The 22,464-nt window shown below is 45.0% G+C and overlaps 2 protein-coding genes and 1 pseudogene across 2 annotated transcripts in view; all 3 read right to left on the reverse strand.

Moving 5' to 3' along the window:
- LOC144481017 (uncharacterized) overlaps positions 1-22,464 on the reverse strand; it is a 192,388-nt gene that overhangs the window by 33,522 nt on the left and 136,402 nt on the right. The gene's annotated exons all lie outside the window — the stretch shown is intronic.
- Positions 5,204-13,921, reverse strand: LOC144480740 (uncharacterized; annotated as a pseudogene).
- Positions 18,026-20,474, reverse strand: LOC144481019 (uncharacterized). The gene is made up of 2 exons (XM_078200655.1): positions 19,948-20,474; positions 18,026-19,612 (listed from the first exon to the last, which is right to left on the reverse strand). The coding sequence occupies exon 2, from the start codon at positions 19,250-19,252 to the stop codon at positions 18,104-18,106; it is 1,149 nt and encodes a 382-aa protein (XP_078056781.1). The 5' UTR covers positions 19,253-19,612; positions 19,948-20,474; the 3' UTR covers positions 18,026-18,103.

Below are 22,464 nucleotides of genomic sequence, written 5' to 3' on the forward strand. Positions count from 1 at the left end.
GGCCGAGTTTATGGCCAAAATGATGGTGCTGAGCTGCCTTTAGAAAATAACCAGCAATCCAACAAGTCACTCACAATATTGAATCAAACAAAATTGATCAAAGATTCAGATAAAGTATTCTGTTTTCCAACATGATGCTGTGATATTTTGTGATGGTTTCAATGTTCTCAAAACTACTTGGTGTAGTCCTGGTTTATTTTATACTCACTCCCACCCATCGCTGTCCATGAAGCACATTACCCCCACTCTGATTCTCCATCCCATCAGAGACAACTCAGTCACTGACTGGAAATTAGGGCTTTTAATGAGAGCTCTGACAACTGAGAATGCACCGTAGGCAGAATCAACCCGAGCTAACAAACCCCAGACAGTGAACATTATCTCCCAGACCCGAATATAAAACAGTGAACATTATCCCCCCCAGACCCAAATATAAAACAGTGAACATTATCCTCCCCAGACCCGAATATAAAACAGTGAACATTATCCCCCCCAGACCTGAATATAAAACAGTGAACATTATCCCCCCGAGACCCAAATATAAAACAGTGAACATTATCCCCCCGAGACCCAAATATAAAACAGTGAACATTCTCCCCCGCAAACCCGAATATAAAACAGTGAACATTATCCCCCCCAGACCCGAATATAAAACAGTGAACATTATCCCCCCCAGACCTGAATATAAAACAGTGAACATTATCCCCCCGAGACCCAAATATAAAACAGTGAACATTATCCCCCCCAGACCTGAATATAAAACAGTGAACATTCTCCCCCCAGACCTGAATATAAAACAGTGAACATTATCCCCCCCCAGACCCGAATATAAAAGTGAACATTATCCCCCCCCCAGACCCGAATATAAAACAGTGAACATTATCCCCCCCCAGACCCGAATATAAAAGTGAACATTATCCCCCCCCCAGACCCGAATATAAAACAGTGAACATTATCCCCCCCAGACCCGAATATAAAACAGTGAATCTTATCCCCCCAGACCCGAATATAAAACAGCGAACATTATCCCCCAGACCCGAATATAAAACAGTGAACATTATCCCCCAGACCTGAATATAAAACAGTGAACATTATCCCCCCCCAGACCCGAATATAAAACAGTGAACATTATCCCCCCCAGACCCGAATATAAAACAGTGAACATTATCCCCCAGACCCGAATATAAAACAGTGAACATTATCCCCCAGACCCGAATATAAAACAGTGAACATTATCCCCCCCAGACCCGAATATAAAACAGTGAACATTATCCCCCAGACCCAAATATAAAACAGTGAACATTATCCCCCCCAGACCCGAATATAAAACAGTGAACATTATCCCCCCCAGACCTGAATATAAAACAGTGAACATTCTCCCCCCAGACCTGAATATAAAACAGTGAACATTATCCCCCCCCAGACCCGAATATAAAAGTGAACATTATCCCCCCCCCAGACCCGAATATAAAACAGTGAACATTATCCCCCCCAGACCCGAATATAAAACAGTGAACATTATCCCCCAGACCCAAATATAAAACAGTGAACATTATCCCCCCCAGACCCGAATATAAAACAGTGAACATTATCCCCCCCCCAGACCCGAATATAAAACAGTGAACATTATCCCCCAGACCCAAATATAAAACAGTGAACATTATCCCCCAGACCCGAATATAAAACAGTGAACATTCTCCCCCCCGGTCCCGAATATAAAACAGTGAACATTATCCCCCCCAGACCCGAATATAAAACAGTGAACATTATCCCCCCCAGACCCGAATATAAAACAGTGAACATTATCCCCCCCCAGACCCAAATATAAAACAGAAAACATTATCCCCCAGACCCGAATATAAAACAGTGAAGATTATCCCCCCCAGACCCGAATATAAAACAGTGAACATTATCCCCCCAGACCCGAATATAAAACAGCGAACATTATCCCCCAGACCCGAATATAAAACAGTGAACATTATCCCCCAGACCCGAATATAAAACAGTGAACATTATCCCCCCCCAGACCCGAATATAAAACAGTGAACATTATCCCCCCCAGACCCGAATATAAAACAGTGAACATTCTCCCCCCAGACCTGAATATAAAACAGTGAACATTATCCCCCCCCAGACCCGAATATAAAAGTGAACATTATCCCACCCCCAGACCCGAATATAAAACAGTGAACATTATCCCCCAGACCCAAATATAAAACAGTGAACATTATCCCCCCCCAGACCCGAATATAAAACAGTGAACATTATCCCCCCAGACCCGAATATAAAACAGTGAACATTATCCCCCCCCAGACCCGAATATAAAACAGTGAACATTATCCCCCCAGACCCGAATATAAAACAGTGAACATTATCCCCCAGACCTGAATATAAAACAGTGAACATTATCCCCCCCAGACCCGAATATAAAACAGTGAACATTATCCCCCCCCAGACCCAAATATAAAACAGTGAACATTATCCCCCCCCAGACCCAAATATAAAACAGTGAACATTATCCCCCCCCAGACCCAAATATAAAACAGTGAACATTATCCCCCAGACCCGAATATAAAACAGTGAACATTATCCCCCAGACCCAAATATAAAACAGTGAACATTATCCCCCAGACCCGAATATAAAACAGTGAACATTCTCCCCCCCAGACCCGAATATAAAACAGTGAACATTATCCCCCCCAGACCCGAATATAAAACAGTGAACATTATCCCCCCCAGACCCAAATATAAAACAGTAAACATTATCCCCCAGACCCGAATATTAAACAGTGAAGATTATTGACCCAGACCCGAATATAAAACAGTGAACATTATCCCCCCCAGACCCGAATATAAAACAGTGAAGATTATTGACCCAGACCTGAAGAGAAAAGAGTGAACATTATCCCCCAGACCCGAATATAAAACAGTGAACATTATCCCCCAGACCCGAATATAAAACAGTGAAGATTATTGACCCAGACCCGAATATAAAACAGTGAACATTATCCCCCCCCCCAGACCCGAATATAAAACAGTGAACATTATCCCCCCCAGACCCAAATATAAAACAGTGAACATTATCCCCCAGACCCGAATATAAAACAGTGAAGATTATCCCCCCCAGACCCGAATATAAAACAGTGAACATTATCCCCCCAGACCCGAATATAAAACAGCGAACATTATCCCCCAGACCCGAATATAAAACAGTGAACATTATCCCCCAGACCCGAATATAAAACAGTGAACATTATCCCCCCCCAGACCCGAATATAAAACAGTGAACATTATCCCCCCCAGACCCGAATATAAAACAGTGAACATTCTCCCCCCAGACCTGAATATAAAACAGTGAACATTATCCCCCCCCAGACCCGAATATAAAACAGTGAACATTATCCCACCCCCAGACCCGAATATAAAACAGTGAACATTATCCCCCAGACCCAAATATAAAACAGTGAACATTATCCCCCCCCAGACCCGAATATAAAACAGTGAACATTATCCCCCCAGACCCGAATATAAAACAGTGAACATTATCCCCCCCCAGACCCGAATATAAAACAGTGAACATTATCCCCCAGACCCGAATATAAAACAGTGAACATTATCCCCCCAGACCCGAATATAAAACAGTGAACATTATCCCCCCCAGACCCGAATATAAAACAGTGAACATTATCCCCCCCAGACCCGAATATAAAACAGTGAACATTATCCCCCAGACCCAAATATAAAACAGTAAACATTATCCCCCAGACCCGAATATAAAACAGTGAACATTATCCCCCAGACCCAAATATAAAACAGTGAACATTATCCCCCAGACCCGAATATAAAACAGTGAACTTTCTCCCCCCCAGACCCGAATATAAAACAGTGAACATTATCCCCCCCAGACCCGAATATAAAACAGTGAACATTATCCCCCCCAGACCCAAATATAAAACAGTAAACATTATCCCCCAGACCCGAATATAAAACAGTGAAGATTATTGACCCAGACCCGAATATAAAACAGTGAACATTATCCCCCCCAGACCCGAATATAAAACAGTGAAGATTATTGACCCAGACCTGAAGAGAAAAGAGTGAACATTATCCCCCAGACCCGAATATAAAACAGTGAACATTATCCCCCAGACCCGAATATAAAACAGTGAAGATTATTGACCCAGACCCGAATATAAAACAGTGAACATTATCCCCCCCCCCCAGACCCGAATATAAAACAGTGAACATTATCCCCCCCCAGACCCGAATATAAAACAGTGAACATTATCCCCCAGACCCAAATATAAAACAGTGAACATTATCCCCAAGACCCGAGTATAAAACAGTGAACATTATCCCCCCCAGACCCGAATATAAAACAGTGAACATTATCCACCCCAGACCCGAATATGAAACAGTGAACATTATCCCCCAGACCCGAATATAAAACAGTGAACATTATCCCCCCCCAGATTTGAATATAAAATGGTGAACATTATCCCCCAGACCCGAATATAAAACAGTGAACATTATCCCCCCCAGATTTGAATATAAAATGGTGAACATTACAGTGCCGGCTAGCCCAGTAAATGGCTGACAGAATAAAACAGCATGTTCCTCGATTTGTTCATAATGGGTCGTGATTTTCTTTTCAGCAGCCCACACTCACAAAACCAAAAATACAATGTTTACTGTGATTACAGATTGGGCAGCACTTGCTGAACAATCCTGAGTGTGCTAATAGCTACACTCAATCAATTGAAGATAATCAGTCGAGTTCATAATACGGCTCAGTTATATTTGCGAGAAGTGACATACATACATACGCAGCGATCCTTTCCCTGCAAACAAAAGCCTTGTACCTTTTTTGAATTTCCCAGAAGCTTGAGAAACCTACAGTCTCCTATTGGTTTCTCCATGGCAAAGCTTCAAGTCAATGAGAGTCCACCAATTAGCACCCTTTTCTCCTGTAGTATAAATTGCAATCATTTAAAATTTGGCATTCTTCCGTTTGTCCTGATGAGTGCATGCTGAAAAGATTCAGCAACATGTCTCTCTTGTCAGCAATATTCAAGTTCAGTACCAACAAGTATCTGTGCATTGTTTTATGTTCCTTGATAATTAAATGTGATCGTGGAAGTGTCACTGTGAAGAATGTGTAAGTCAGTAAGAATTGTCAGCATTTTCTCATTGGAAATCTTAATCAGTGGAATCTTTCAGACACTGAATTGTAGTTTGTACCAAATGTCAATTTCAGACTGAAGGAAAATGTATTATAAACAAGTTCCTGAATAAAACAAAAAAAAAAATCACAGATAGTACGTTTAAAAGGGGACACAACAGCCCTGAAAATCAGTGACATCTCAGAATATTAAAGCAGAATTCCAGTTGTAGGGATTGTTAATGTCAGCAGAAACAAACCAATATTGTCAGAATATCAATCCTGAATGTGATTAACAGCAGCAGTAACTGCAAAATCTAACTCCTGCTGACAATTGTGAACTTGCAGAGGTGTCAGCAAGTGGGATGACCGAGTGTATCCCTTCCCACACACAGAGCAGGTGAATGGCCTCTCCCCAGTGTGGGTGAGCTCGTGTAAATGCAGGCTGCCCGACTGAGTGAATCCCTTCCCACACATGGAGCAAGTGAATGGTCTCTCCCCAGTGTGTGTGTGTTGATGTGCAGTGAGGATTGATAACTGCCTGAAACTCTTTCCACAGTATGTGCAAATAAATGGCTTCTCCTCAGTGTGAATTCACTGATGTGACAGGAGGCCGGATGAATTGGTGAATTCCCTCCCACACGTGGAACAGGTGAACGACCTTTCCCCAGTGTGAACTTGCTTGTGTGCACTGAGGTTGGATGAAGACCTGAACCTCTTTCCACAGGAAAGCTGAACGGTCTCTCCTCTGTGTGAACTCGCTGGTGTGACAGCAGGTTAGATGACAGAGTGAATTTCTACCACACACAGAATAGGTGAATGTCTTCTCCCCTGTATGAATTCGCTGGTGTGACCAAAGACCGGATGGCCCAGCAATTCCTTCCCACACAAGGAGCAGGTGAACGATCTCTCCCCAGTGTGAACTCGCTGATGTACACCGAGGTTGGATGAATATGAGAACCCCTTTCCACAGGTGGAGCAGCTGTACGGCCTCTCCTCAGTGTGAATTTGCTGGTGTAAGAGCAGGTGGGATGAGGTAGTGAATCCTTTCCCACACACGGAGCAGGTGAATGGCCTCTCTCCAGTGTGACTGTGTCTATGGTTTTCCAGCAAGTATGGATAATTGAATTCTTTACCACAATCCTCACATTTCCACGGTGCAGGTGACCTTGTGTCTCTCCAGGTTGGATGATCAGTTGAAGCCTTATCCACACACGGACCACGTTTATGGTTTCTTCTCACTGTGAATGGTGTGATTTTTTTCAGGCTGTGTAACCGGTTAAAGCTCTTTTCAGTCAGTTCACTGGAACACTCTCACTCGGGGGTGTGTGTCTCGGGTCTTTTTCTGCCACATTGAATTTTTAAAATTTTCTTCCACTGACAAAACAGGCAATGATTTCTCCCTCCACTGTAAAAAGCAATCATACTGAGGTCATGATGAATCAAATGGTTCTGTAGACCTTGACCTGAAGTTTAGTTTGAGTTTCCTGTCTGTGAATCCTCCTCTTCTAGTTCCCTGCAAAAAGAGCTTAAAAAACTAATTCATAACAGACAATTCGAGTTTCCATGGAACACTTCTTCATCTCATTTATCTTGAGCTGTAATCTCCATCCCACACACTCTCTCTTGTCCCTGGTCTAAATCAAACTCCTTGCCCCATCTCCACCATTTCATGTCTCCACTCTGAGACCAGCTCCCTCTGCCTTGTCACTCTGGCTGGATTCAGTTCTCCAGATCATGTGCAGATTGACTGTACAACCAAGGAGTCAATTATTTTCTTTTAAGGTCAGGGGACATGAAGTTCCACCGACTCTGTTGTTACCACAATGGCCACACGTCCCCTGCTCACCACCGAAACAACACGGTGACCGTTAACACGGACCTGTTCCGAGGAAAGGCTCCATTTTATTTGTGCCACAGCACCAGGGGAATTACCTCCTGCACAGGCACAAAGGTATCATCAGTCACAGGAAGTAATGGCAGCTGGTGTCTCAAACCTCATTTTAACATTTGCTCCCAGACATTCTAAATTACATTTGAAATACAAACTGACTTCTGGCATTATGGAGTAAATTAAAACATAATCATTTTCAGAATGACCATTCCCGAGAATCAATTCCCAAATCAGTAATATTAAAATTCTCATCAGAAATACATTGGAAAAACGGCTATTTTAATGGACATTTTCACAAACGCTATAAAAATGATTTTTCAAAAAAAATTAATATTTTCTTCAACAGATGAATAATAATAATTTAATAAAACAACCACCCAATGAGGATCCTGACTCAGGGTTTCTGAGCTTCATTGACCACTAACTGAACCAGCCGGGAATTGTCTCCACAAAACTTCCCCAACTCTCTCCCGGGAAAAAGCTGCAAACCCGGGAGCTGCAGCTTTTTACTGGGGGTGTTGGTGCCTCCAGCGGGTGTTTGTGAATCCTCCCCGCCCACCTCCCAGGGTTTCCTTCCTTCCCAGAGATCAGAGTCCTCATTGATTTGAGGCCAAAGTGTAACCTCTTATTTATTGTCCCCCTCCCCCATCCTCTGATGTGAACCATCCTCCAGTGGCTGAGCCAGGATGGGGCCGTTAACCTCGGTCTGTTCCCGGGAGGGAGGGAGGGAGAAGCCCCGCAGCTGCAAACCAGGGAGCTGACAATGATTCTGAAGGGTTTGCGGATCCACAAAGTGTTTCCAAATCCTCCCAGCCACCGCCTAACGCTGACTCCGCTTCTCCGGGACAAACAAGCGCCAAGGACAGCACTGACACTGCGCATGCTCCACGTCACAATGCCCGGGAACTGATTGACAGCAGCTCCGGACCAATAGGAGGAGGGGGCGGGGCTGGAGGACCGTCCAGAAGCGGTTGGTCCTCCAACCAATCAGACTGAATGGGGGGGGAGGGGGCTGAGCATGGAGCTCCCTCTGTCTGCGCGTGCGCTCGGCCGCACACTGTCAAGATTGCGATCGTTCACCCGGGCCTGAATCGGGGGAAAAGCCCGAACAACCTTTCAACGGTTCAAATATCGAATCCGAGCTTCCTATTGGGGGCTTGCGGCCTACACGGGACTTTTATGAAGCCTCGAAGTCCGCCCACCCACCGGCTCCATCACTCATTCCTGATTTACCCGGTGTTATCGCCCGGACTGAATATTTCCGCAACCGTCTCAATCCTCAGTGATCGGCACTGCGCATGCTCCAGATCCCCACAGTGCAACTCGCCCTTAGCCCCGCCCCTCATTCACTCCGATTGGTTGGAGGACCAGCCGCTCTCGCTCGGTCCTCCAGCCCCGCCCCCTCATTCATTCTGAATGTTTTGCCTTCTCCCAAAAGCCAAGGCCATCTTTCCCAGAACTCCATATTTGAATTCTTCAATCAGGTTTCTGCCTTGTCACATTACTGAAACAGCTCTTATCAAAGTCCGCACTGACATCCTATGTGACTGCAACAAAAATGAACTTTCCCTTTTTATCCTCGACCTATTTGCAGCCTTTGGCAAGGTCGCCCACATCATTCTGCTCCATCCCTCTCCACTGTCGTCCAGCTGGGTGGGGCTACTCTCTTCTGGTTCTACATGGGCGGCACGGTGGCACAGTGGTTAGCACTGCCGTCTCAAGCACCAGGGACTCGGGTTCGATTCTGGGTCACTGTCTGTGTGGGTTTCCTCCGGATGTTCTGGTTTCCTCCACAGTTCAAAAGATGTACTGGTTCGCATTGACCATGCCAAATTCTCCCTCAGTGTACCCAAACAGGCGCAGGAATGTGGCGACTAGGGGATTTTCATAGTAACTTCATCGCAATGTTAATGTAAGCCTACTTGTGAAACTAATAAATAAACATTAAACTTTAAACCTATTCTTCTCTCTTCAATCAGAGTCAGAGAATCACTTATAATATCTTCCCTTCCCATTCCCACACTTACCTCTGGTGTCTCCAGAGGCTTGGCCTCTTATTTCTTATCAACATATTCCCATCAGTGACAACATCTGAAAACAGTGTCAGTTTTCACATTTACTCTGTTAAAGAGACAATATAAATGTAGAGTGTTGTTATTGTCTGACAATGATAGATCAGGAATATCACAAACATTTTAAATGTTCATTCCACATTTCTATTTCTTCTCAAAGTCTCAGTTAGGAACAGATCCCAATTTAACACCAATCTCTGACTTGACATCACATTTCCAATATTCACCGTTGTTCTTCCTGACTCTAAACCCAGTTGTAAAGGAGTTTCTGTTCTCCCTCCAGGACCACTGAATCATGGAAGAGCGTGGCTGGGACACATTCCTTACACACCTCAGCTTACACAGCCACATGTTCAGTCCGGGATGTCACTAAAAGCAGCAATGACAAACTCCAAATTCTACAATCATTTGTGAACTCGCTGGTGTCTCAGAAGGTCGGATAACTGAATGAATCCCTTCTCACACTCAGAGCAGGTGAATGGCCTCTCTCCAGTATGAACTCGTTGGTGTGTCTGAAGAGTAGATGACTGAGCAAAGCTGTTCCGACACACAGAGCAGGTGAATGGCCTCTCCCCAGTGTGAACTCGCTGGTGTACCAGAAGGTCGGACAACTGACTGAATCCCTTCCCACACTCAGAGCAGGTAAATGGCCTCTCCCCAGTGTGAACTCGCTGATGTCTCAGAAGTTGGGATGACTGAATGAATCCTTACCACACACAGAGCAGAGGAATGGTCTCTCCCCAGTGTGAACTTGCTGATGTGTCAGAAGGTGGGATGACCGATTGAATCTCTTCCCACACACAGAGCAGAGGAACGGCCTCTCCCCAGTGTGGACAAGCTGATGTGCTACCAGATGCTTCTTGCTTTTAAACCTCTTCTCACAATCAGAGCATTTAAAAGGTCTCTGATCACTGTGTACAAGTTGATGGTCAGTGAGATGGGATGACTGAGTGAATCGCTTCCCACATACAGAGCAGGTGAATGGTGTCTCCCCAGTGTGACAATGATAACGTTTTCTCAGCTTTGGGTAATTGAAGCTCTTCCCACAGTCCCCACATTTCCACAGTTTCTCCATGATGCCAGTGTCCTTGTGACTCTCCAGATTGGACAATCAGTTGAAACCTTGCCCAAACTGTATGGTTTCTCCTTGCTGTGAATAATGTGATGTTTTATCAGGCTGTATAACTGGTTAAAGCTCTTTCCACAGTCAGTTCACTGGAACACTCTCACTCGGTGCTTTTCCAGTCAATTGTTTCAAAACTTTCAGTTTGAAATCCTCAGACAGAAACAGAGAAACATTTCTCATTCCACATTCAAAGGTTCACAATATTCAAGCGCTGATGAATCAAGTGAGTAGATGTTGGATGTCATGTTTGGTTTGATGTTCTTGTTTGGAATTCCTCCCTTTCTCATAGCCTGTAAAAGGAGTTTATAAAATGAATCCTCGTAAGTACAGGACAGAAATTCTAAATAGACAATTCTGATGCTGTGGAACATCTTTTCCTCGCTTGTTCACTTATGGGCTGAAGGACCTCTTTCTGTGCTGTGTGACTCTATGACAGCAAGTCCAGTTAGCCCCAAGACCTCAGTGCCTGCTCACCCACATTGATTCCCAGTCACAACAAAAGCAGAAACTGCTGGAAACTCTCAGCAGGTCTGACAGCATCTGTGGACAGAGAATAGAGCCAACTTTTCGAGTCAGGATGACCCTTCATCAGATTTCAGCATCTGCAGTACTTTGTCATGATTTCCAGTCAAGCGGAATCTTGATTTTGAAATTATCAGTCTTATATCCAAATACCAGACACATTGATAGCTGAAATAATTTCCCACAGACAGAACAGCTTCTTTACACATTCAAAGGTCAATGATCTTGATGAATCGACTGAATCTAGATACAATGTTTTGAATTGTGAATTCTCTCCTCCGAGTATCCTGTAAATACATTATTGTCAGTCCAGGTTAGCAATCCACCATTTTCGGTTTTTATTTCAGATTTCTAGAACTCACAGAATTTTGCTTTTAACATAGAAATGCATAAAGCTCTGTCCTGCTGCTGGTATTGCCCCCTATAAAGATGGCAGCGTCCTAGCTGGAACATTGCCCCTTATAAAGATGGCAGCGCCCTTGCCGGAACATTGCCCCTTATAAAGATGGCGGCCGGCGAGCCCGGCCCGACACCGAGAGAACAACCGTCTCGGTCCAAATGGGGGACCGTTAGATTTTTACTCGAACTTTGCGAGCCGAGTCTGGTGGTAATGAAATCTCTCCACCCACCGGCTCCGTTCCCCATCCACACTCGGTGTTTTATTTCACCCGTTGCGAAAGCCACACGACCGCCTCGCCCTTCCATCAAGCTGCAGCACCCGCACCGCGCATGCTCCAATCACAACCTAACAGTGCGCCTGCGCAGCAGCTCCCGCAGTGAATGCTGGGCAATGGCTCTGCCATTGGATTGTACCTTTGTGGACACAGATTGGAACAACAGGGACAAGACCATTCATCAGCAATTCACACACTGGTCATGTCTGCCATGTCCTTGGTTATTGGTCACATGTGGTCAGCACTGCTGCCTCACAGCGCCAGGGACCTGGGTTCAATTCCAGCCTCAGGTTACTGTGTGGAGTTTGCACATTCTCCCCGTGTCTGCGTGGGTTTCCTCCCACAGTCCAAAGATGTGCAGGTTAGGTGGATTAGCCATGATAAATTGCCCCTTTCATGTTGGGGCATGAGATTACAGGAATAGGGCCTGGATGGGATCGTTGTCAGTGCAGGCTTGATGGGCCGAATGGCCTCCTTCTGCACTATAGGGATTCTATGATTCTGTGTGTCAAATTTAGTGCTCTGAACATTGTATAATTAAAAAGTAAGCATGCAACCTATTTTGCCAACAGAAATCGAGTACAATGTTGGTAAATGTGAGGTCATCCATTTTGGTAGGAATAACAGCAAAATGGACTATTTTTTTTTATTGTCACATGTTTTAGCATACAATGAAAAGTATTGTTTCTTCTGCGCTATAAAGACAAAACATACCGTTCATAGAGAAGGAAATGAGAGAGCGCAGAATGCAGTGCCACAGCCACAGCTAGGGTGCAGAGAAAGACCAACCCAATGCAAGATAGGCCCACCCAAAAGTCCGACAGCAGCACGGGAAGAAGCTGCTCTCCAGTCGGTCGGCACGCGACCCCAAGACCTCTGCATCCCCCTCCCGATGGAAGAAGGTGGAAGAGAGAATGTCGGGGGTGCGCGGGGTCCCCAACCATGCATTTAAATGGTAATAAATTGCAGCATGCTGCTGCGCAAAGGGACCTGGGTGTCCTTGTGCATGAATCACAAAAAGATGGTTTGTCAGAGCCACCGGATGATAGTCATTAAGGCACGCTGCCCTGGCTTTTCTTTGGTATCGGGATGATGGTCCTCTTCTTGAAGCAGGTAGGGACCTTAGATTGTTGTAATGAGAGGTTGAACATGTCTGTGAATACCCTTGCCAGCTGTTCCACGCAGGACCTCAGTGCTCATTGGGGTACCCCGTCTGGGCCAGTTGCTTTCCATGGGTTGACTTTTGAGAAGGCTACTCTGATGTCTGCACTGGTGACCTAACATACAGAATCATTCGAGGCTTCTGGGATGGAGGGTGTGCTCTCGCTGACCTCTTGCTCACAACGGGCATAGAATGTGTTGAGCTCAGTGGGGAGGGGTGCATTGGAGCCGGTGATTTTACCTGCCTTAATCTCGTAGCCTTTTATGTCTTGCAGACCTTGCCATAGTCGACGGGAATCCATGTGGATAGCCTAGGATTCTAGCTTGATCCGGTACTGTCTTTTGGCATCTTTGATCGATCTTCATAGATCATATCTGGCTGTCTTGTATAGGTCAGTGTCGCCTGACATGAACGTCTCAGATCTAAACTTCAGCAGACAGTGGATATCCCTGTTCATCCATGGTTTCTGGTTGGGAAACACATGGATTTGCTTCTTTGGCACGCAGTCTTCTACACGCTTACTAATGAGTCAGTTACTGTGGTGGAGGACTCATTCAGGCTGGTCACAGAGTTTTTAAATACTGACCAATCTACTGACTCTAAGCAGTCTAGTAGGAGATCATCCGATTCCTCAGACCAATATTGCACGACTTTCTTTGGCAGATTCTCCCATTTCAGTTTTTGCTTTTAAGCTGGGAGCAGGAGCACAGACGTGATTTTCCAAGGTGTGGACTGGTGATAGAGCAGTAGGCATTTTTGATATTTGTATAGCAGTGGTCTAGGATGTTTGGGCCTCTGATGGAACAGGAGATGTGTTGCAGGTACCTTGGTAGAACACCCTTGAGCTTGGCCTGATTGAAGTTTCGGCTACGATGAACAAGGCCTCAGGACAAGGCCTCGTCTCAAGGCTATTTGTGGTGGTGTATATTTCATCCAATGCCGTCTTCACGCCTGCGTGGGGTGGGATGTAAACTGCTGTCAGGCTAACAGAGGTGAACTCCCATGGAAGGTAGTCAGGGTGGCATTTTAGCGTCGGGTATTCTAGGCCCGGGGATCCAATGTAATGATAATACAGTCAATATCGCGTGCACCATAACCAAAGTTTGGGTCTCATTTGATAGCGTGAGTCATGGTCTATTGATATAATATATTCCAATTCTGTTATTTGTCACTCTGCCACTTACTATTTGACAATAACCTGCCTGATATTAAAATGTTACTGCATTTTACAACTGCAGGTCCTGGGGCTGATTGGAATCTGGTGTAACAATAATAATCACAAAGATCGGTTCCAGTGTCTCTGAGGTCATTTTGCCTGCAGGTAACCTGACATTAAGGGAGACAAGAGGCCCAACAAATATTTGCTTGTAAGAGGAGGACAAGATGTAAGGGGGCAATGATAGTTTGAGGTTTGTGTGTTATGCTGAGTGTCACTGGGAGGTGAGTGGGAAAATAGGAATGCAAACATCATGGCAGAGACATGTGTTACTGACTCTACTTGACTGAGAGCTGTTATGCTCAAGGGGAGAATAATGAGGACATGGGGAACTCCAGAGATTTCTGATATTGAGGTGTACCTGTGAGAGGAACTGAAAATAATCAGTTCCTTCTCATGGTTATCTGCAATTCTTGAGTTACAGTCACATGGGAAACAGATCTGACAGCTCATCAAACCCAATATTTTGATCTTCTGTTTGAGACACATTGTGACTGAAAAGATCAAATGTTAAAACCTCAGGAGAGAAACATTCAGAATGTCACAAAGACGAGTGAACTGTCAATTAATCCCATTTACCATCGTTCTGCCAAATTCCCTCTGCAAGTATTTATCCAATTCTCTTTGAAATTTACTATTAAATTGGGCAGCACGGTGGCTGGGCAGCACGGCGGCAGAGTGGTTAGCACTGCTGCTTCACAGCGCCGGGTTCAATTCCCGGCTTGAGTCACTGTGTGGAGTTTGCACGTTCTCCCCATGTCTGCGTGGGTTTTTCCGGGTGCTCCGGTTTCCTCCCACATTCTGAAAGACGTGCTAGTTAGATGCATTGACCCAAACAGGCGCCGGACTGTGGCGACACGGGGAATTTCACATAACTTCATTGCAGTGTTAATGTAAGCCTTACTTGTGACTAATAAACTTTACTTGAAATCTGCTTCTAGCACCTGTCAGTTTGTACATTCCAGATTGCATCAAATTATTGTGTAAAAAATCATCCTCATCACCCTCTCCAGTTAAGTTGTCAATTATGTTAAATCTCTGTATCCCCTCTGTGTACAGACTCTCCTGCACCTGGGAAACAGTTTCTTCCTATCGACAGACCCTCCAATACCTGAGAAATAGATTCTCTCCATCGACAGACCCTTCTGCACCTGGGAAAGTTTCTCCCCATCGACAGACCCTTCTGCACCTGGGAAAGTTTCTCTCCATCGACAGACCCTTCTGCACCTGGGAAAGTTTCTCTCCATCGACAGACCCTCCTGCACCTGAGAAATAGATTCTCCCCATCGACAGACCCTCCTGCTTCTGGGAAACAGTTCCTCTCCATTGACACTATCATAAATCGTTTGTCATTTTAAACGTCTCTATTAAACCTCCCCATCACGTACCCTGATCTAAGACAGAAAAACCCATGTTTTTCCTGCCCTGAAGAATCATATGGACTCAAAATGTTAACTGTTTCTCTCTGACTTGCTGAGTTTTTCTGCTTTTTTCCCTGTTTTTCCTTCTATAATCAATCAGAAACCCTTCATGATGTTGAACATCTCGATTAAATAGGAACACAGAGACTGAGAGAGATCCAGAGGAGAGACAGAAAGACAGAAACATTGAGAGAGATTTAAAAAAACAGAAAGATGAGGTGGTCAGGGATAAAAGCTGAGAAACAGAGGAAACAAGCAATACAGAGAGAATGATATACAATATAAGGGAGCGGGCAATCAGTTCCTGGCTATGGGGAGCAGAGGGAACTCAGTGACTGATCCACAAATACAGCTCGTTATATCCGGGAATGGAGACTCTGAACAGAAATAACAGACTCATTTGTAAATGTCACTGCAATGTGATCCTGTGTGACTCTGCCCTGTCTCTGTGGACGGATATAGGCCGCACTGATACATGTTCTCACCAGATTGTGGCCCCTGGATTTATTTTTTGCCCAGAAGTGAGATGTGCGGTTTGCAACCGGCAGCAGAGAAACAGGAAGTTGTATTTCCTGAGAGTGAAACAGGCGACATCAGTTTGAGATGTTATCACCGTGAATATTCTTCCTGCCTGTGAGGGTGAACTCACTCTGACAGCATCAAGAACAACCACACAGATTGCTGCCGCTCTCAGCATTACATTCACCTCCATTCCCATTTTAAACAATAAACAAAGATTATTTGGGTTTTTAACAGTCAATGAATTGGGAGATGGACTGAGGGTCATCACTGGGAGAGATGAGGGGAAATTATAGAAAGGAATGAGTTTCCCCCAAAGAGGGTGATCAGAAAATGAGAGTGAGTCAGGGCCTGTCAGAGGAAGTGGGAGAGAGAAGTGGGGAGACAATGGCCTCGTGGTATTATCGCTAGGTGTTAATGCAGAAACTCAGCAAATTTTCTGGGGACCCAGATTCGAATACCGCCATGGCAGATGGTGGAATTTGAATTCAATTCAAAACATCTGGAATTAAGAATCGAGTGATGACCATGAAACCATTGTCAGAAAAACCCATCTGGTTCGCTAATGTCCTTTAGGGAAGGAAATCTGCTGTCTTTACCCGGTCTGGTCTACATGTGACTCCAGGGCCACAGCAATGTGGTTGACTCTCAGCTGCCCTCTAAACAAGGGCAACTAGGGATGGGTAATAAATGCTGGCCAGTCAGCGGCACCTGTGTCCCACATATGAATAAAAAAAACAGAGAGAGAAGATTGAGTCTCTGTAAATTCGATGTTGTCTCAGACAGAGAAGAGAGATTGAAGGTGTTTGGTGCTTTTTTAGAGAGAGATAACCTGAGAATAAAAAAATTAAGTGAGTTTCAGCACTATCTGACATAAAAAAGTTAAATGAATGAGTGTCTGAGAGAAAGATAGAGGTTAAGTGACTGAGACAGTATTTGAGAGAGAGGTTAAGGGAGTGAAAGGAGCGTGTTTAATTGAGTGGTGAGGTGGAAGGTAAGTGAAATGAGTGTCTGAGAGGAGAGCGATGTTAAGTGAGTCAGTATCTGACAGAGGAGAGATATTAAGTGAGTACCTGACAGAGAGGAGAGATATTGAGTATCTGACAGAGAGGAGAGATATTGAGTATCTGACAGAGAGGAGAGATATTAAGTGAGTATCTGACAGAGAGGAGAGATATTGAGTATCTGACAGAGAGGAGAGATATTGAGTATCTGACAGAGAGGAGAGATATTAAGTGAGTACCTGACAGAGAGGAGAGATATTGAGTATCTGACAGAGAGGAGAGATATTGAGTATCTGACAGAGAGGAGAGATATTGAGTATCTGACAGAGAGGAGAGATATTAAGTGAGTACCTGACGGAGGGGAGAGATATTAAGTGAGTATCTGACAGAGAGGAGAGATATTAAGTGAGTGAGAAGAGGTTCACACAACTGAGGATCACTGAGAATAATCCAAAATAAGGAGATCACCCAGAAAACTACCAATAGGAATCTTCAGCTGAACACATCATTCATTCTTAAAGGGACAGTTGGGGCTTGATGCTGTTCAGTTTCCAGTTAAAGGGACAGGCACAGCTTCACTCTTCTCTCTATTCTGTTTATAATGGTTAAAGGTTGATAGCAGTGAGGTTTATTTAAAAGGACAGTGTGTGGGAAGCCACATCAATAAAACTGGGAATTCTTGGACACGCTGTAGCTCCTTTTTATCTGGGAATCAAATTGTTGTCTAATTGTCCCAGCAGATAACAGGTTCCTTTGAACTCTCCAGCTGCTACTTTAATGCAGACTTTAACCAATTTATTTTAAGCTGGTTTCTGTTCAATAAACTGTCACTGACAAACAAACACATTGAAATATTTTTGACTTTTCTGCTTTTTCAGTCTGGAAATCTAATCCTGCCGTTTCACTCTCAGTCAGGAACAGATCCCAGTTTTGCACCAATCTCTGATTTAGCAGCATGCTTCCAGCATTCACTGTTGTTCTTCCTGACTCTAAACACAGTTGTAAAGGAACTTCTGTCTAGGAGCGCTGAAACATGGAAGGGAGCGACTGAGGTTCTTGCACATCTCAGGATTAAACCACACGGGTACTTTGCTGTCGTGAAGAGAGATGAGGAAGAGCAAAGTGCTGTTTGTCCCTCTCTGTGACCCTGAAGGACTGCGTCCTGTTTGCCATATGATCCTCCCCTTGTCCTTTCTGAGCTCCAGCCTGGTGATGTGGGGTCAGGCGGGAAAGACAAAAATCTACAACAATTTTAAAAACAAAGCTGGTATATTTCATATTTATTCAGAACATTAAACCTCAACGGATGAAGACTGTCAGAGTGAACACGATTCAGTCCTGGATATGATTACCAGCATCAATAAGAGTAGAATCCAAACCTTGCAGTCCCTTGTGAACTCGCCGGTGTGTTAGCAGGTGGGAGGACTGAATAAATCCCTTTCCACAGACATTACAGGTGAACGGCCTCTCCCCAGTGTGAACTCGCTGGTGTTTCAGAAGATCAGATAAATGAGAAAATCCCTTCCCACAAACAGAGCAGGTAAACGGCCTCTCCGCACTGTGAACTTTCTGGTGTGTCAGCAGGTTGGATGACTGACTGAATCCCTTCCCACACACAGAGCAGGTGAACGGCCTCTCTCCAGTGTGAACTCGCTGGTGATTCAATAGATTGGATGAACGAGTGAATCCCTTCCCACACACGGAGCAAGTGAATGGCCTCTCCTCACTGTGAACCTGCTGGTGTGTCAGAAGGTTGTATGAACGGGTGAATCCCTTCCCACATTCAGAGCAGGTGAACGGTCGATCCCCTGTGTGGAGCTGCTGGTGAATCAGAAGGTTGGATGAATTAATGAATCCCTTCCCACAGTCTGAGCAGGTGAAGGGCCTCTCCCCAGTGTGAATTATCTGATGGTTCAATAGGGCAGATGGGCGGCTGAATCCCTTCCCACACACACAGCAGGTGAATGGCCTCTCCCCAGTGCGAGTATATTGGTGCGTCAGCAGATCCTTTTTATTTTTAAAGCTCTTCTCACAGTGAGAACAATTAAAAAGTTTGTTATCAGAGTGAACAAGTTGATGTGTCTGCAGGTGGGGTGACTGAATGAATCCTTTCCCACACACAGAGCAGGTGAACGGTCTCTCCCCAGTGTGAATACGTTGGTGTGTCAGCAGATCCTTTTTGCATTTAAAACTCTTCTCACAGTCAGAACATGTAAACAGTCTCTCATCAGTGTGAACAAGTTGGTGTGTCACAATGTGGGATGAGCGAGTGAATCCCTTCCCACACACAGGGCAGGTGAACGGCCTCTCCCCAGTGTGAACCCGTTGGTGAGTCAGAAGATTGTATGAATGGGTGAATCCCTTCCCACAGACGGAGCAGGTGAACGGTCTCTCCCCAGTGTGACTGCGCCGATGAACTTCCAATTGTGATGGGAAACCGAATCCCTTCCCACAATCCACACATTCCCACGGTTTCTCCATGGTGCTGGTGTCCTTGTGCTTCTCCAAGTTGGATGATCAGTTAAAGCCTGGTCCACACACACAACATACATATAGTTTCACCCTGCTGTGAAAAGTGTTATGTTTCTTCAGGCTGTGTAACTGGTTAAAGATCTTTCCACAGTCAGTTCGCTGGAACACTCTCACTTGGGTGTGTGTTTGTCCCGATGCTTTTCCAGTCACACTGATGTTAAATTTCTTTGCCCACAGGCAGAACAGACAAATATTTCTCCTTCCACATTCAAAGGCCGATGATATTCAGCTCCTAAGGAACTGAATGACTTTGTCAGATGTGATGTCCGGTTTGAGTTTTCCGACTGCCGTTCCTTCACTTCGAATATCCTGTAAAAAAGTTTAGAAAAGTCATCACTGTCAGAACTGGATAAAAATTCTGAACAATTCCAGTTTCTCTGGAACATTTTTTCCTCTCTTGTTCCCCCAAATCTGTAAATCCCCGTCCCACACACTCTCCCTCCTCCCTGGGCTGAAATCCAAACCCATCTCCACCATTTCTTTCCTCCACTCCCAGTTTTCTCCCACCCTCTCCTCTGTCTGGGTTCAGTTCATGATGTGGTTTTAAGACTTGATGAGCTGTAAGTATTCGCATTCCAACCATTATTCTGTAAATTGAGTTTGTGTCTTTATATGCCCTGTTTGTGAACAGAATTCCCACTCACCTGATGAAGGAGCAGCGCTCCGAAAGCTTGTGGCTTTTGCGACCAAATAAACCTGTTGTACTTTAACCTGGTGTTGTTAAACTTCTTACTGGGTTCAGTTCTCCAGCTCCTGTCTGCAGACTGACAATAAAACCAATGGGTCTTATTGGGGGTGTTGGGGCCTCCAGCGGGTGTTTGTGAATCCTTCCCGCCCTCCTCCCAGGGTTTCCTTCCTTCCCAGAGATCAGAGTCCTCATTGATTTGAGGCCAAAGTGTAACCTCTTATTTATTGTCCCCCTCCCCCATCCTCTGATGTGAACCATCCTCCAGTGGCTGAGCCAGGATGGGGCCGTTAACCTGGGCCTGTTCCCGGGAGGGAGGGAGGGAGGGAGAAGCCCCGCAGCTGCAAACCAGGGAGCTGACAATGATTCTGAAGGGTTTGCGGATCCACAAAGTGTTTCCAAATCCTCCCAGCCACCGCCTAACGCTGACTCCGCTTCTCCGGGACAAACAAGCGCCAAGGCCAGCAATGACACTGCGCATGCTCCACATCACAATGCCCGGGCACTGATTGACGGCAGCTCCGGACCAATAGGAAGAGGGGGCGGGGCTGGGGGACCGAGCGGGAGCGGCTGGTCCTCCAACCAATCAGAGTGAATGAGAGGCGGGGCTGAGCCCGGATCTCCCTCATTGGCTGAAACTCTGCATCATTGTGAAAGCTGCTTTGTGTCAAACTCCAGGAGAAAACTGGACCTTTCTGTTTGTGGCTTCAAACAGATGAGCGGAAAGGAAGAGATCTGGAAAGCAGCAGACACCAGGTTATTCTGGGAGAAATAGGACCTCTGCAATGTCAAGTTTTACACAGCACACGGGCAGCCTGTGGTTTCACCCTGGATGGAGAATCTCCGAATTGCATCATTCAAATCACTCCATGGAATTCTCAGGAACCACATTGTTTGTTTGGAGAGGAAGGCTTGTAGTACAGTTAATGAAAAGCAGCACACAGCTAAACACAGAGGCCCACACATTCTCTCCCGCAGTCACACACAAACGGACATCTTCTCAACGCACAGAAACCCACGTATATCAACAGGTACATGCACAGAGGATATACGCAGATTTACTCCATGATACACACATGGATACACTTACTCACACACAAATATACACACGGGACACTTACTGTCCTTTGGGGCGGACAACGCTCTCCCACCTGTCTAATATTCGGGATAAAGCCACAAAGTTCAAGAAATTTCGGGAAAAATGACCCTCCAAGGACAACGAGCAGTCTTGACCATCCAATATTCGACCTTCTTCTCTGAAACAGAATCTTACATTCAGCACAGAAACAACAACAAACACTAACATTAAACATTCCGTTCCCACCCTATGTTATCAGGCCCATTTGGAGATAGTAGACAATGCAGAATATCTCAGGATAATTGCAGCCACTAATTTTCCTTTTGTAATTACAGAAATGCTCATCCTCTCATATTGATCATCTAGTTGTTGAAGGAAATATTGATCGTCTCGTTATTGAAGGAAATTCTAAGACAGGTTAGAAGGAGAAAAAAAATCTAATGTTATTGTAACTCTGCAGTCCAATATTCCCTTGGCCCTAATCCTTGCTGCTCTAATCTGATAGGATTAGATGTATTGCACAATACCTAGCAGGTGCCATTGACATTGTACATCTTCGTTATCAATAATACTCCTAACTTAGTATCATCCACAAACTTACTAACCATGCATTGTACATTCACATCCAAATTTGTTTTGATTTGATTGGATTTATTATTGTCAAATATATACAGTGAAAAGTATTGTTTCTTGCGTGCTATACAGACAAAGCATAACATTCATGGAGAAGGAAAGGAGAGAGTGCAGAATGTAGTGTTACAGTCATAGCTAGGGTGTAGAGAAAGATCAACTTAGTGCGACGTAAGTCCATTCAAAAATCTGATGGCAGCAGAGAAGAAGATGTTCTTGAGTTGGTTGGTATGTGACTTCAAGATTTTATATCTTTTTCCCGACAGAAGAAGGTGGAAGGTGGACATTGACCTACACAAGAAAGCCAGATACAATCGAAAGATGCCAAAAGACAATACCAGACCAAGCTAGAGTCCCAGGCAAGCCACACCGACCCCAATTATGGCAAGGTCTGCAAGACATAACAGGCTACAAGATGAAGGCATATAAAATTGCCAGCTCCAACGCACCCCTCCCTGATGAGCTCAATGCATTCTACGCCCGTTTTGAGAAAGTGGTCAGCAAGAGCATGCCCTCCACCCTGGAAGCCCTGGATGAACCTGTATCTGGGGTCACCACTTCAGATGTCAGAGCAGCTTTGTTGAAGGTCAACCCACGGAAAGCAACTGACCCAGATGGGGTACCTGGAAATGCACTCAGATCCTGCGCGGATTAGCTGGCAGAGGTATTCACAGACATCTTCAACCTCTCTTTACAAGAATCTGAGGTCCCTATCTGCTTCAAGAAGATGACCATCATCCCGGTACCTAAGAAAAATCAAGCAGCATG

This window comes from Mustelus asterias, chromosome 30, assembly GCF_964213995.1.
Source record: "Mustelus asterias chromosome 30, sMusAst1.hap1.1, whole genome shotgun sequence".
In the NCBI taxonomy this organism is placed as follows: Eukaryota; Metazoa; Chordata; class Chondrichthyes; order Carcharhiniformes; family Triakidae; genus Mustelus; species Mustelus asterias.